Consider the following 16,079-nt stretch of genomic DNA (forward strand, 5'->3'; position numbering starts at 1 on the left):
CAACTTATGAACTAGGTTGATAGATGTAGGGTAAAAAGAGCACCGGCCTAGCAAAAAATTGTGAAGATAGACGACTAGTCTGTATACAATGAATCAGAAAAGTCTGTCATCGGCATGGAGATTAATTTGTGTACTACATGTTTTTCTACATGAATTTGGTCTTTGTTTTTAGGAGTTTTATTTGGCAACCAATGGGTATAGAATAAGTCAGTTTTATGTGTGGTTGGGATAAAGTTTGGCAAGAAAAAGTGTCTGTTCAGAATGCCATTATCAATAAAATATTGTGAAGAGGGAGAAGGGGAGAAGGGGAGAAGGGGAGAAGTAGAAATAGATAAGCATCAAAATAGATTAGCAGAAATTATGAGAAGGGGCAGAAGGAATCACATTTAAAGACAACTATTTTCATCAATGATAACACCCATTTCTCAGCCTTTAAATATATGCAAAGTTACATAATACATATACCAAACCTCAATATGTATTAGTTCATATTTAACCATTAATCTCAAGACCCTCTCAAAAACAGAAGTGAGTCCATCCTGTACATGATTTAATGAGACTTTGACAAGGGTCAGTGTTTATGTCATAATACATCCTGTTTAGTTTGTCAAGTATCTGCTGTCAAGTGTACCATGAGCAGATAAGTTGGAAAGGACATCTTCTTGAAGGTTGAAGAAATCTTTGCAAAGCCATGTAACTTTTCATTGGCATGTTATGATAGGATATTTACATCCCATCTGTTTGGAGTTAGAAGGGCATTAACTTATTTACTTTAAACACAGATTTAAAGCCCTTCTGGCTCTTCAAAGACCCCATACACTTGAAGCTGGTATGAGTAATTTGTTAAGAGATGGAGTGTTATAATTATGAGCATAGGTGATACTCCTCAAGGAAGCACTTATCTTTGAAGGATATTCTTCCTGAGAGATGGAGGGGAACAGGATGCGGTCTTTGAGACGGAGCAATTGAAAGAAGAGGTGGGGTAAAAGAGGAAGAAAAGAAGGGGGAATGGATTGAGAGAAATTTTGCTGAGATGGGAGAATAGGGTGCATCTTTGAGATGGAGCGGTTTACAAAAAAAAGTGGAGAAAGAAGAAAACAAAAAGGATGGAAGAACTATTTTTCAGACGAGAGAAGGAAATAGAATGCAATTTTTTAGAAAAAGGAATTATACAAATACATGTGAGAACAAAAGAAGAAAAGAGGAATGGACGGACAGGATTTTTCAAGGCGGTGGAGGTGAATAGGGGTGATCTTTGAGAGGTGGGAGATCTACAGAAAAGGATGAAGAAGGAAAAAGGCCAAATGGAAGAAAGAGTAAGAGAAGATGAGGAGAAGAAGAGAAAGGTAAAGGAAGAAGGCATTTTTTCCCTGAAGAAATGGAGGGGGACGAACAGATTGCTATATTTCAAAAGGAGTAATTAAAGCAAAAGGCGAAGGGGGAGGGGGAGGGGAGGGGGAAGAAAAGGATGAAGAATGGATAGATTATGATCTTTGAAAGTGATGGAGGAGAACAGGATGCGATCTCTAGGCCTGTCTTCACTATCTCGAGATTGCCAAATATCCAGCTATTTGAACTATCCTGATCGCAAACTATCCAGCTATTTGCGTCTTCATTAGAACGAAGTAGCAAATTAGCTGGATAGTTGGTCGGGATAATATCCCAAGATATCTTGGGATAGTTTGCAAAATATCCTACTATTTGGCAAAATATCCAGCTATTTGTCCCATGCGTCTTCACTAGACCGAAGATTCGCAATACACGCTAACGCTGAGCAAAATATCTCGAGCTAATTTCTCAAGGTCGAGTTTCAAGTTTTGAGGTCGAATCTCGAGATAGTGAAGACGCGATTTGTTACTTCGGGATTATTTCCCAAATAGCGGGCTATTTGGCAATCTCGAGATATTTGGCAATCTCGAGATGATGAAGACGCACCTTTTGAGACAGAACAATTAAAACAAGAGGTGGGAGAAGAGAAGGAGAGGAACAGATGAACTTTGGAGGGAAAAGGATGCCTTCTTTGAGTTAAATTAGAGGAGAAGAGGAAGGGAAAAAAGATGAAAAAGAAGAAAATTGATAGAGTGGAAACCTTTTCTGAGTGGTGGAGGGAAACGTGATATGATCTTTTGAGATAACCATGTGAAGAAAGAGGTGAGGTATTGATAGAAGAAAGGGGTAGGGGGTGGAAAGAGTTCTCTCATATAAAGCATGTCAACTGTTTTAGAGCCAAAAGGGTTTTAATCCTGTGTTACAATGATCTGACGTTATGCCCTTCTGGCTCAGAAAAGGTGGAGCAATCTTCGACAAACTTGGAGAGAAGGAGTATGGTTTCTAGACTGGGGTCAACTTACAAGTTTGCTTTGTGAAGATGGTGTACTTGGTTGATGAACTCCTCTGTCTGGTACGGAATGAATCTAAATTGAGACATGTATCCATCCGGATGGTCCTGAGGGTCATAGTCTCCAAGCTCAGCTGAAAAATGGAGGGAAAAAAGGGGGGAAAAGACAAAGGTTTAGAGCTTGGACCAGGTGAATGACCTCATAATTTCCTTGCTTAGACCATGGGTCCATGCTTAGACATGATCATCGTTAAAGCAAGCACACATTTATGACAGAATGATGAGAATAATAAATATTTGACATGCATAAGTTTCTTCATCTTGAGTTTGATTTGGCCTACTGTAAATAACATGGAGAAATTCACAGAAAACAAATCATAAGAATTGTCTCAGAAGTCCAACATTTATAAATTTTTAGAACGTCATCCCAATATAATTCGAATATGTGTACCTTTTGAAGAATGATACATGTACTGGGTAATGGGTGATACATGTACATGTTTCTCCTTAGATGAGCTACAAAACATGTAAGTGAAGGCAATGTAAGTATATTTTCAAATTCACAGAGATAACAGAAGACATAATGTAAAATTCCTTAACATGCTTGCTTGCCTAAGTTATATGAGCAGGGTTTTGAACTAAAAATATGTGAAGAGTTCTATGAAAAAGAAAAATATGAGAGCTAGAACATTATATGATACCACTAATTCTGCAACATACTGGTTATGCCCAGAACAAGTTCTCAGCTGAAGACAGTTAACAGAAGAGGGACATAAAAGGAATTTGGGGGCCTTTATCCTGAGATGAGCTACAAAACATGTAAGCAAACACACTGCAAGGATATTTTCAAATTCACACACAGATAACAGAAGAAATTATCATTGCATTTTCAGCCCAAGATTCAATATTCTCCATGCATCTTATTACTGAAAGGCTTGTTCATTCCCCTGCATGGGCAGGCATGCCACTGGAATGAAAAGGCATGCAACAAGATGTCCTTGTAATACCGTCCCCCCAGCTAGCATGGCCGAGAGCACCAACCCCTCCATGATCAATAACCTGACGATAGTTACCTCCAATAAGCGCATCCATTCTCCGCGCATCTTGCCAATTCCATCTCGTAAAATTCAATCTAGCCTCGTTACCCCTGCCCACAATGCCACCGCCTATACACCCAGGCATCTTGAACTCCCATCTCATCTATTTTTTCTTCTCCATCTCTTTTTCCTTCCCTCGCCCTCTCTCTCTCTCTCTCTCTTTCTCTATCTCTCTCTTTATTTATTTATTTATTTATTTATTCTGTTTTATTTAAACAGGGTAGCCCCGTCAGTAATCACAGTACTGTTTTCCAGGGGGCCCTGTACACAAATGCAACATATATGAAGAAACAAGCTACTTGAACAATATAAACATCATGGAAAACATCAATACATAGTAACATATAACAGAAAATGAGTCTTTCTCTTGCTCTCTCTTGTTTCTTTGCTCTTTGCCCTTCTTCTCAATATTATCTTGCTAAATTTAGCAGTCCTCCTCAAGCTCCATCAGTTTATCTTTCTCTCCACTTCCTGCTTCTGTCTTTCTTTCTCCATTTCTTTGCTGTTTTTGCCCCATTTCCTTAACCTCTTTTTTCTTGTTTCCCTCCCTCCCTCCCTCCTTAAACCTCCTTCCCTATGTCAACCTCCAATAATAAGCTTCTCTTTTGTCTCCTATCCTCCCTCTCCCTCTTCTCTTTCCTCTCCATCTCTCCTCTCCCCTTTTGTCTGTTCCTTTCCTTTCCTTTCATCTCCTCTCCTCTCCTCTCCTCTCCTCTCCTCTCCTCTCCTCTCCTCTCCTCTCCTCTCCTCTCCTCTCCTCTCCTCTCCTCTCCTCTCCTCTCCTCTCCTCTCCTCTCCTCTCCTCTCCTCTCCTCTCCTCTCCTCTCCTCTCCTCTCCTCTCCTCTCCTCTCCTCTCCTCTCCTCTCAACCTCCCTCCCTACTTCCCTCCTCAATCTCCATCCATTCTCAACCTCTCACCAGTTTCTCTCCCTCTCCCTTCCATCCTTCATCTTCCTCTCCATAATGATTTTCTTGATCCTTCCCTCCCTCATCTTTTTCTTTCTCTGCTTGATAAAAACAATAATTGCCCCTTAAACTAATTTTTCAACTAACATTTTTTCAGTGACAATTAAATTGATATTTCATCTCAAGATTTTAAAACAAAATAATTGATATTGAAGTTGGAATGGATATCACTCATTTCAATTAAGACCATGGAGTGGACGTTTCCATTTCTTCTCTCATTGTTCAGATAGCCCTAAGGGTTTGCCGCACCACTCTTTGGTAACGGAAATACATTACTAATGCCTATTACACCTTACGGCAATGATACTTCATTGAATTATGAAAATATAGCTCAAATAAACATGAGAGTATAAAGTGGTAGAAGTCATTGGCTTCTTTCTGCTCCCCCCTCTCTCTATCTCTCTCTCTCTCTCTGTCTCTCTCTCTCTCTATCTCTCTCTATCTCTCTCTCTCTCTCTCTAAAACATGAATACAGTAGTCACTCATTAGCTGATTGAACTTCACCACAAGAGCCGCAGTTTTATGGACTTCACGAAGCGCTCGCATTTAGATTACCTTTGCTATCATCCTCTGGTCCATTCTTTGCCCTGTATTCTGGGAACTCCTGCAGCAACTACTGCAATATCTCTATACTTGCTAATGTCATCTATTGAGAGCCAGAAGGCCATTAACTTTGTGTTGAAGTAAACGAGTATTAAATGCCCTTTTAGCTCTAAACTGACAATATAATAATGAAGAATGAACTATTATCTTTTATAGGGAAACAGCTACAGAGAGAAGCAAGTTATAGTGTCTGACACTTGAGCTAAGAAACATTGTACTTGAAATGCAGGCTTCGGCGCTTACATCCTTTGTGCAAGACATTAATCTATGTTTGCCAGTCTCTACACGGGTGTATTATGAGAACTTGTTGGAAACGAATTCCTTGAATGCTGTGTGAGGGGTAATCCAATTAGTCTACCACACATTTGGTCTAATATTCATTTAGTCTATTATTCATTTAGTCTAGTAACCAAATAGTCTAAGTTCCAGTGCGTCTTCCATCCATAAGGTCTAATAATCATTTGATATTATTATTTATGATTATTAGACCAGATGGATAGTGGAAAAAATGGGGGATAAACAAACTGGACATTAGACCTCCTGGAATTAGACTAAATGAGCAATAGACCAATCAGGTAGAAGACTTCTTGGATATTAGACCATATGACTATTAGCCTGAATAGTCATTAGACCAAATGATAAGCAGACAAATGATTATTGGACTACTTGGATAGTAGACGGGCTGGGTGTAGACCATATGGGAATAGACCAATTGAGTAGTAGACCAATTGGGAAGTAGACAAACTGGTTGTAGACCAAACTGCCTTGCCATGCCGAGCTTCAGAAAGCAATATCTGCTCAGTACCCTAGTGTAATTACACTATCCTCTGGAGACTATAATGACGAAACCAATCAAAGATGAACAACTCATTTTAATCAAGAGTGTCATCAAACTTATACGAGGTGCAAGAAAACAAGTGCAATTCTCACTCGTGGATTGCTACCAGAGTTTCAACTTCTCACCTCTCTCTCAAACACAAATCACACATCTAGGTTTAAGGTACCATTCAAATGTAGGAATGAAATATTGCAAATTCAGTCTTAAAGCCTGTCTGCACTAGTTTGGCCGGGAGGGATTATACCTCCCTGCATGGTCACTGACAGGTGGTTATCTAAGCTCAATCGGCTCTCAATTAACATAACAAAAAGGGGATCATGGGGAACCATATTGGGTACCGCTTTGGCATTGTTTGCTATATAGAGGGCACAAGTAGCTACAAGTTGTGCAGATAGGCTTTAAATGGTATAAACAGCAAAGCAGTCAAGAAAAAAATAGTGAAAGATATTTCACTAGGGTTAAAAGACAAAATAGTTGTCAAATTGTAAAATGTAATAAAGATGAGATTGGCATATCATATCCATATTTCAATGTTTGCCCGGTAGAAGGGTGCAAACAAGCCCTGCTTTATGAAGAAATTAATCAACTCACATTAACAAAGCTAAAAAAACTTTTTTCATTTGAAGTATTTAAAAAAAACATCAAAATTCCAAGTATGCTGATTTAGACACTACTTCCAGCTCAAGCATCCCCCCCCCCCACTCCCCTCCACTTTTTTGTTTCAGCCATGCATACCAACATGAACCTGAGTTGAAGCTCAAAAGTAAATCTACAGTGAGATAATCACTGAAATTTGACAATTCTTTTCTATTAATAACACAATTACAACTATTCCTGGAAAAAGCAACTCTAGGGCAATTTCAATGCCCTATTGTACAACCCACAGAAATCATGTTTCCATAACGGATTTAGGATCATTGTCACGTCAAAACATTTCAATAGGTGATGAAGAAGGATGTTAAAATCGCATTTGGTTGATTTATTTCAAAAATAGTTGTGATCGTATTAAATTCTCATTTTAGATGATTTATCCATACATGCCAACACTGTATGTGTATGTAATCTAGAATGACACTAATACACACATGCTGTATCATACATGTATCTCTAATGTCTTACATGCACTAATCATGTAGGCCTACCTAAACAACCATAGCATGTACATGCAACGCACGTAGGTACGTGTACGGTAAATGTTGATTTGATATACCTGAGAGTGCGAACCCTATCTGGAAATCGTGCTTTCAATTTCACCCATCAATACCCATCACTCGAAGAAGCTAGCTTGGATTTCGAAGATGATCATACATGTAAGTGTGATCAAAGTTTTCCAGCCATGCCCTTCACAGTTTACCGTAAATCTCTGTGTATAAGGCGCACCTGTGTATAAGGCGCACCCCTATTTTGGGGGCCCAAAAAAAAAAAAAAAAAAAAAAAAAAGTTTTTTGTTTTGTTGTTGTTGTTTTGTTGCCGAAAACCCACGCGGGGAAGGACCTTCATTTTACATCGAGGTGCAGTTGAAGTTGTGAACTTGTCACAATTAATAGTAACAACAGTCTAAGGCTTCATGATACCAAGTGTCCCACACCAGCCTCCTCACATCACCTAGCAGAAGCAGTGTGTTCTATGCCAAACATCAATAGTCATGCATGATCTATTAGAAAGATTACTTTCAAACCAAGATGACAGACAAATTTGAGTGTTGCTGTAGTTTCCGAGTGGTGAGTCAACACACTGATTACTGAGCTAGGAGACATTGCCAGGCATAGCGTTATAAATTGAAACTAAAAAAAAAAAAAAAAAAAAAAAAAAAAAAAAAAAAAAACTTTTTTTTTCTGTACCTGTGTATAAGACGCACCCCCGACTTTCAATTTTATACACGGAGATTTACGGTATGTATTAATAACAGAAATTGAACAAACATTTCTGACGTAGTTTTTAACTTCTCGTACTATTATTACAAAATCAGGATACCACACAAAATGATATTCGCTAATATGCATACTTCTATGGTCAAATACATGTATCCTTCTGTTCAGCAACTTGCTAGATATTTTGTTACAATGGCTCAATCCAATAGACCGTTTGAATGAATGTTTCTTTCCTGGGGACCTAGTGACAAGTTATTCCATTGACCAATTATTAATGAATGGACTACAATACTTGGAATCCAGTCTGCATACATTATTTGTTGCTATGTCGGGCAAACCTCAGCAAGCTTTGGGGTCGTCAAGAACAACCTTTGTTTAAAAATTATGCATCAAATTTGAATATGTAAGTAAGCCAGTCTATTCATCTAGGGGCTCTTTCAAGACTTATAGGGCAAGCAAACCAGTAGATAATTTTCATCTCTCATTTGTTCATTTGTTCACAAAAACTTCAAAGCAGCTTACAAAAGGGTGCTAACTAAAGATCAAAGAAATAAAATGGAAAACAGGTAGGGGGTGCTTATCAAGCTATACATATTTTCCGCTGAGAGCCAGCAAGGGGGAGGGGGGGGGGGGTAACTCTGTGTTAAATTGTATGGGTTAACACCTTTCTGCCTCCAAACAGACAAAATCGGCTTTAACATGACACCATTGAGAGAATTGTCAGAGAAATGGTATGTGTTACTGGTAGCTTACAAATGACAAGAAAGACAAAATCCAGGCTGCTGCAAAAACACATTTTGCAACCCCCCACCCCCCCCCCCTTTTTTCTCTATAATTTCAGAAATCCATCACACATGAAAAATGGAAGAATGTCACAGAGTTCTTATAAATGTTTGCTTAAGAATACAAACGAGAGATGATTGGAAACGGGATGGATGCGCTTGGAAGATAGATGATGACATCTAGAGAGATTATTTATTGCTTTCAAAGTTTACACATCTGTGCGTATTTTCAGTAATTTGGCGATTCCTTTTTGGCCATGCACATCATCTCTTCACTTTCCTAGTTCTTTCTCTCCCCCCCCTCTCTCTCTCTCTCTTTCTCTCTTTCTCTCTCTTTCTAGCCCCCTCCCTTTTCTTTCTCTCTGTATCTCTGTCGGTCTGTCTCTGTCTCTCTGTTTACCCCCCTCTCTCTCTCTCTCTCTTTCACTCTCTATTTCTTGCCAACCTCCCTTTTCTTTCTCTCTGTATCTCTGTCTGTCTGTCTCTGTCTCTCTGTTTACCCCCTCTCTCTCTCTCTCTCTTTCACTCTCTATTTCTTGCCAACCTCCCTTTTCTTTCTCTCTGTATCTCTGTCTGTCTGTTTGTCTCTGTCTGTCTGTCTCTCTCTGTCTCTCTCTAGGTATCTTCCTCCCCTCCCCTCCCCTCCCCTCCCCTCCCCTCCCCTCCCCTCCCCTCCCCTCCCCTCCCCTCCCCTCCCCTCCCCTCCCCTCCCCTCCCCTCCCCTCCCCTCCCCTCCCCTCCCCTCCCCTCCCCTCCCCTCCCCTCCCCTCCCCTCCCCTCCCCTCCCCTCCCCTCCCCTCCCCTCCCCTCCCCTCCCCTCCCCTCCCCTCCCCTCCCCTCCCCCACTCCCCTCCCCTCTCCACCCAACATACCTTCAGGTGAAGTCTAAATGCAGAGATTCGGGAAAGCAATCAATGCCCAAAGGAAGGGGAGACTCGTCTTTAAAATGCCTCCACTCTCCTGAATCAATATCAATGTCAGGACCCTTGTCTCGTCCTGCACAACTCACTCTCTCTTCTCTCTTGTCTTCACATGAAATACATTTGTCAAGCAGAAGTACAACCAAGTTCAAATACAAAAAGAAAAATACCTCCAGAGCAGGGCCAAATGCGCGGCCAGTTTGGCCTCGCATTTGGCCTTTTGCGCGTTCACAGTGCGAGGCCAGGCCGCGGCCTGGCCCGGCCTTTTGCTCACTGTAACAGGGGTCATAGAAAGTCTTATGAGTCTGAATCATGACAAGCTAAGAAAACAGGACAAGGGGGATGGTCAAATAAATACACATACAATGTATATATGTAGCTTTTGAGACTACTATCTTTTTTCCAGCTTAAAGGTATTACAAAGTTTTGGTATGGGGTCATGAATTTGGTTCAAATTAACATATTGGAAGCATATGCGTTCCTACAATATTCATTGATCGTTGTCCCGGTTGAAATCGAGTCTAAAGTTATGAAATTATAAATAATAAACTTTTTATATTGTATAGCTCCCTCTTAAGGTCAAGATATCAATTTAGCTATAAAACAATGTTTCTTGACTAAAACCGACCAATTAGCTATTTCCGTTTGGAAAATATATATCACAACTACATATTCTGAGATTTTCATGGTCGCAGCTACCATTGTACGGCCATAGGCGCTATTTGAAATTTATCAACATTTACCGGGAGCACCGGTAAATTTTTATATTCAATTTTTCTCGAAAACAGAAGTGTTTTAGGGGTTACTTTTTTTAGTGCTTATAATACATCCACAGGGGCATCCAAATATATCAAAATTGTAAAGATTCACTATCCACCCAATCTTCAAAATTTCCCAAAACTTTGTATTACCTTTAAAATGTAATAATTTTTCCGACTGAGGATTCACCCTTCATATGCCACCCTTCCAACATGATTTCATTTTAAAACCACCACAATGCATAATGCTTCAACCAAATTCAATAACGCGCAGCCAAACAGACCTACAAACCAAACATTACGGTTCCATCATTAAATTGGCTTCATTATTGCAAATAAAAATCTTTTGTTTTCTTTACTCCCACGCTCACAAAGACTTTGAGGCAAAGAATTCCGCTCCACCAAAATGCCCCCTGGCATTGCGACTGTGAGAAATTAATTCCATTATTTATGAACACCCAGTGTAAAAAAAACTATACATATTTTCATCTCTTATTTTGGTTCCTTTTTGGGTTCGATCAGACAAAGAGGGTAATAACATCGTGAAATAAATATTTATTTCTAATTTTTCTCCCAAAAGAAATTTCTTATAAATGAAGCTCTTGCGCACAATAATGCAGTATTCCAATTCTTTCATAATAAATTGTTTACTTAAAAGAGGAGAGCTTTAACTGTTATTCTATGCAATATGCATGTAACAATAGCTGGCAAATTCTCTCTTGGTATTCATTACTTATTTTTAGAAAAATGTTTGCCTAAATGCCAAAGAAAAATGCTCTAAAACTAAGTGTAGATTAGTCATCACCTCTATGTTGTTCCAACATTATAAGCTACATACATGAAGTTTATTATGTACCTACTGCTGCAAACAACCCAAAAATAACCACAATGCAAACTTAGGCCAAGTGAAATTGATACCTAGTTTCTCTGAATTTTTTCGAAAATGAAGAGAAGGGAGTTTGAATTTTTTGATAGTTGATATTTTTCCTGTGCATAAAAATTACCTCTGGACTAGATTTAACACAAATTTCATTAGATGTATTTAATTTGTATGGGCAGTTTATGGGACTCAAACAAGATGGAAATTCATTGTATTACTAGTTCTAACTGTCTAGATGTGCACCATCTCCACTCCCTGGGGAGTATTCCTACCATATGGTAATAATGAGGGCATAAGGCAATTACTAACAAAAAGGCTTTCATCATCCTACCAGGTCCCCATTTCTGTCCTGGGTATGGAGTGGCAAATGCAGATTAATGCCTTGCCATAGGACATTAGTGCTGTGTTGGGGATTGAACCCATGACCTTTGCATTTCAAGTCAAGTGCTTTAAACCACTCGACTACGAAACCTCCACACAATAAACATCTTCTCTCTGACATCAGCATTTCAAGTAACATCTTTATAAGTGCATGCAAGCAGTGGGCTGGGGGGGGGGGGGGGTTAATCATCGCTCTGAAAACCCCCTTCCCCCATGCACAAAGGCTATGTATGGTGTAGTGGAACAAGCAAATGAAATTTGATTAGGCTTTGTCTTTGCAGACCTGCCTCATATATCCTCACCATGACTCATCTATTCAAACGGAATATTGGCTGATGTGATGGGTAAGAAAATGATATTAAAATAAGCTGTTTGTTTGCCATAAGCCCAGGGGCTGCACAGGTTGCTTCGTTAAACTAGGGCTGCACATGCTATATTTGAAGAAAAATGCCTCACTTTTCTCTCTCCATTTTAAAAGGGTCTATTATTATCTTTTCTGTGCATGATATTATTTATATCTGGGAAAAGGCCTCATTTTTGTTTCTCTCTCTCTCTCTCTCTCTCTCTCTCTCTCTCTCTCTCTCTCTATCTTTCATTCATATGCCTATAAGTACATTTTCTTTTAGGGCTAATTATCATATCTTTGAGGGGAGAAACAAAAACCTTACTTTTCCTCTCCATTTCATACGGGGACTATAAATAAATCACCTTTGGAGGGCTTGAAAAGAATTATCATATCCATTAAAAAAAAGACTCATTTTCGATCTTTCACTATTTCATGTAGGGTTTAGGAGTTATCTTTTTAGGGCTTCTCCAGTTCAAACAGGGTCTGTCAAAAATGATTTTCTCTGCTCTTGTGTTTTTATATTTCTCAAGGAGAAGAGCATCACTGAAATGCTTTTTAAAATTACAATAGGCCTGCTTTCATCAGCTCGAGATTGTCAAATAACCCGCTATTTCAGATTCGGGATATTGGCGCATGTGCACTTCAGAGACCGACTGTACGACCAGCGCGCTGATTGAAGATTTTACCCACGCTGTAAAATATGTGTACAAGTACAGCAATCGACGGCAGACTGCATGTGCAGTTTATTTACAAACATGGAAAACTGGAAATCATTGAGCATGGTGGGATTGAGAAGTTGACTCTGAACTTCAGTCTAATGAAGACGGGCGCAAATTATCCCGCTTTTTCCTAAATAGCGGCATGTTTTGGAGACAAGACCAAGATTTCTCAGGATATTTTCTCGACCAAATATCCCGCTAATTGCAACTGCCGGCTGATGAAGACGCAAATTAACTGGCTAATTTGCGATCGGGATAGTTAAAATAGCGGGTTATTTTATAGCAAACTCGAGCTGATGATGACAGGCCTACTATCGGTCTGACATTGTAAAGAATGTCCTTGGGAGAGATTAAAATCTTTTTTTTCTTTGACTTTGCCAAGATTCTTCGGGATGAATGATCCGACTCCCAATCACCTTGTGGGGTAGTTTACAAGAGATAATTGGAAAGATTATATCAACTGATATGATACGAGTTGATAAATAAACAAATAAATAAATAAAACGATTAAAAAGAAAAGGAAACAAACAATAACTCACCTTAGAAAAGATTGTATCAACTGATAGGATTTGAGTTGATAAATAAAAAAATCAATCAATCAATCAATTAAAAATAAAAGGAACCAATAACTCACCTTGAACAAGGTATGATGCTAGTAATGTGCCGATGTCAAATGAACAGGTCAATCTGGAAAATGGAGAAAAGAAAATTGTGGATTTCGTGAAAATTTGGAATAATACATGTATGGCAAAATTATTCCTAATGCATGCATCAGGGTCAGGTTTAGGGTTAGGGTTAGGGATATGGTGAAAAATGGCTTTGGTTCTGATGGGTCCAAGATTGATTTAGGAATTCAACAAGTGTTGATATTGAAAAAAATGACTTAAGAAATGATTGCCAGAGCTACTGGACCACATTTTGTATACCGGTAACAATAAGAATAGATAGTGCTCCTCTCACTCACACACCGCGTTCAGACTAACAGAATTCATGGTATAGATGTATAGAATCATATGAAGCTATGCAATAAGTATGCCATTTTTTCCTGGTCTGAACGTCGAATAATGAAAGGACTTTAGCAAAACGCTTGTTTGAACGTGGTATCGTACGCAAATTGTATAACTGGGAGTGGCTTATCGTTAACGCGCACTGATGATTGCCGAACTGTCAGGGCACAGCGCAATTGACCTCTTCAGAAGTAGGTTTTTTTACTTGCATTTCTTTATACAATGTTCTATACTAGTCTGTGCATTCCTTTTGCTAATACAGTACTTCTTGACATAAATGATGTTTCTTCAGGCATGTTACGCATAAAATCCCTTGAGTCTGAACAGGGCCACAGACTATAAACGGACAAATTATCCAGGATGGTAAACACAGTGTAACCTTACTATGGTTTCTTTAGCCCATTCATTGTACACAAGTTTGAAGGTTCACCTCCGATGGTTATCTACAATGAAGGCCACGAAAGCCTAATAAATGCAATAAAGTGTAACTATTTGATTTGGGAATGAATTTCTTGAATCTGTGTTCTTGCTTTTCTTTTCTATGGACATCTAGACAATGTTTGCAGTATTAACATAGCAAGCCCCAAGTTTCTCTATTTTGATTGGATATACATGTTCATGTGAATCGGTAGTAAAGAATGTATCTTGGAAATCAAGCATATCTTTACTCCATACCCTTAGAGCATGGACCTACACGACTCTTGTTGATCCATACATGTATATAGATATATTGTATACATGTGATGATGGAGCAAGGATAGTAGCAGTAGCATTCATATGTTACCTCCCCCCCCCCCCCCCCCCTACTTCAAACAAAGAACACCATAAAATGCATCAAAATATAGCCCTGTATAGGGCTTTAATGAGAAATTTTCTAAAATATTTTTAATGGGGGTGTCCCCCGCCCCTCTAGCAATGCCTCATCTGGCTGGCTGCATCCAAATTGTACTCAAATATTTACATATTCTCAGTTTGGAAGCCAGAAGGGCATTAGCTCATATCTTTAACACAAAAATGACAGAATAAATGCCCTTCTGGCTCTAAACAGACGTCATGACACTACTATGTACATGTAGCTATGCCAGCAAATAGAGAACATTCTGGTGCTGAAGGCCATTGAGACTACAAATAGTTTGCCAAGATAGAAGGACATTAACTCATCATCTTCAAGGCAGAGTTAACATCCTTCTGGCTCTCAAAAGCTCTCAAAAGGCCTGTCTTCATCAGATCAGCCCGCAGTTGCAATTAGCGACAAATCATGGTCCTGTTTCCAAAATGCCTGCTATTTGGGAAATAGCGGGCAAATTTGCACCCGTCTTCATCTAGTTTGTGATGAGCGTATCGGTCTGGTGAAGACGCAATTTTGAGCTACAGGAAATAACCCGAGTCTGAAAATAGTAGGTTATTTCGCAATTTCGGTCTTATGAAGACAGTCCTGAGATGTTCTCATCAGCTCAAGGTCTGGGAATCCCTTGGTAGGATTATAAACTGAAAGTGTATCTCCTCTCATGAATCCCTGTTCTACTTTTTGTTCAGATTGCTTCCTTTTTAAAAAGGAAGATAGTTTGAGCTTCCCTAGTAAGCTGGAGTTGGACATATAGAAGGTTACCTGGCATACTCACACCAGTTACCCTCCATAAGAGCCTATATTTCGTTCCTATTTTTATGAAGTGACGGTAGTGAGGAAAATCCAAACGCAAATTGTATGCGATTTTCATTCACTACCGTCACTTCGTGAAAATAGGGACGATTTTACATGAGGACAATTAAAGTGAACCACAAGAATCCTGTCTATAACGTCCAACAAAAACAGAAAAAAGTGGCCACCATGGACAGTTAGCCTTTCTAAACATGTTATAGCACACCTGTAGGAAGATTTGAATTTGGAGTCTAATGTCTCAGTCACACCTTTGCATATTTGGCTTGCGTATTGCAGCGTTCTTATGGCAAGCCGTTTTAACATTTATTCCCATTTCTTGATACCAAAAAATGATTTTCTGTTGTAAAGCAATGGTAATTCTTGACATCAAGAATTTGTTTTCTTGATATAAAGAATTTATTTCTTGATATCAAGAAATAGAAATAAATGTTAAAACGGCTTGCCATAAATATGCAGCAACATGCAAAGGTGTAACTAAGGCATTACACAGAATTATATTGCTTGTACGATCATCGATGCGAAAATGAGAATTAAAAAAAAAACAGCAGTGTGAAGCTATATAATGTGCTGATCTCCATGCTTTCAGAACAATTCATTCTCAAGTATAACCATTGACTATAATATATCTTTGTAACTACTTCATGTTTATTCAACTCTTCATTATTTGATTCAAGTTGATTGATATCTATATACATGTATGATATCTATCCTCTCACCTCATTTCCAAATAATCTGAATAAGAATCTAGGAATCACTTTCACTTTGCCTATGGATTATTTGGCTGGGAAAGTCATTGAGAATCCCCATATCAAAATAAGAATAGTAAATATGAAATCATACATTGCATAAAGGCACCATCTATAGACAGACAGAAACAATCTCACAGACATGGTTAATGTTGATTTTTAAAAA

At 38.9% G+C, this 16,079-nt stretch overlaps 1 protein-coding gene across 4 annotated transcripts in view; it reads right to left on the minus strand.

Moving 5' to 3' along the window:
* The window catches only part of LOC594103 (tyrosine-protein phosphatase non-receptor type 4), a 112,434-nt gene that overhangs the window by 37,807 nt on the left and 58,548 nt on the right, over positions 1–16,079 (minus strand). For all 4 annotated transcript variants that reach the window (XM_030990595.1, XM_030990596.1, XM_030990594.1 and 1 more), the window contains 2 exons: positions 13,135–13,187; positions 2,352–2,472 (listed from right to left, as the gene is read on the minus strand). In XM_030990595.1, coding sequence (XP_030846455.1) covers positions 2,352–2,472; positions 13,135–13,187 — 174 coding nt within the window. The remainder of the gene's footprint in view (positions 1–2,351; positions 2,473–13,134; positions 13,188–16,079) is intronic.

This window comes from Strongylocentrotus purpuratus, unplaced genomic scaffold (genome assembly GCF_000002235.5).
Source record: "Strongylocentrotus purpuratus isolate Spur 01 unplaced genomic scaffold, Spur_5.0 spur5_scaffold_19, whole genome shotgun sequence".
NCBI classification, from domain to species: domain Eukaryota; kingdom Metazoa; phylum Echinodermata; class Echinoidea; order Camarodonta; family Strongylocentrotidae; genus Strongylocentrotus; species Strongylocentrotus purpuratus.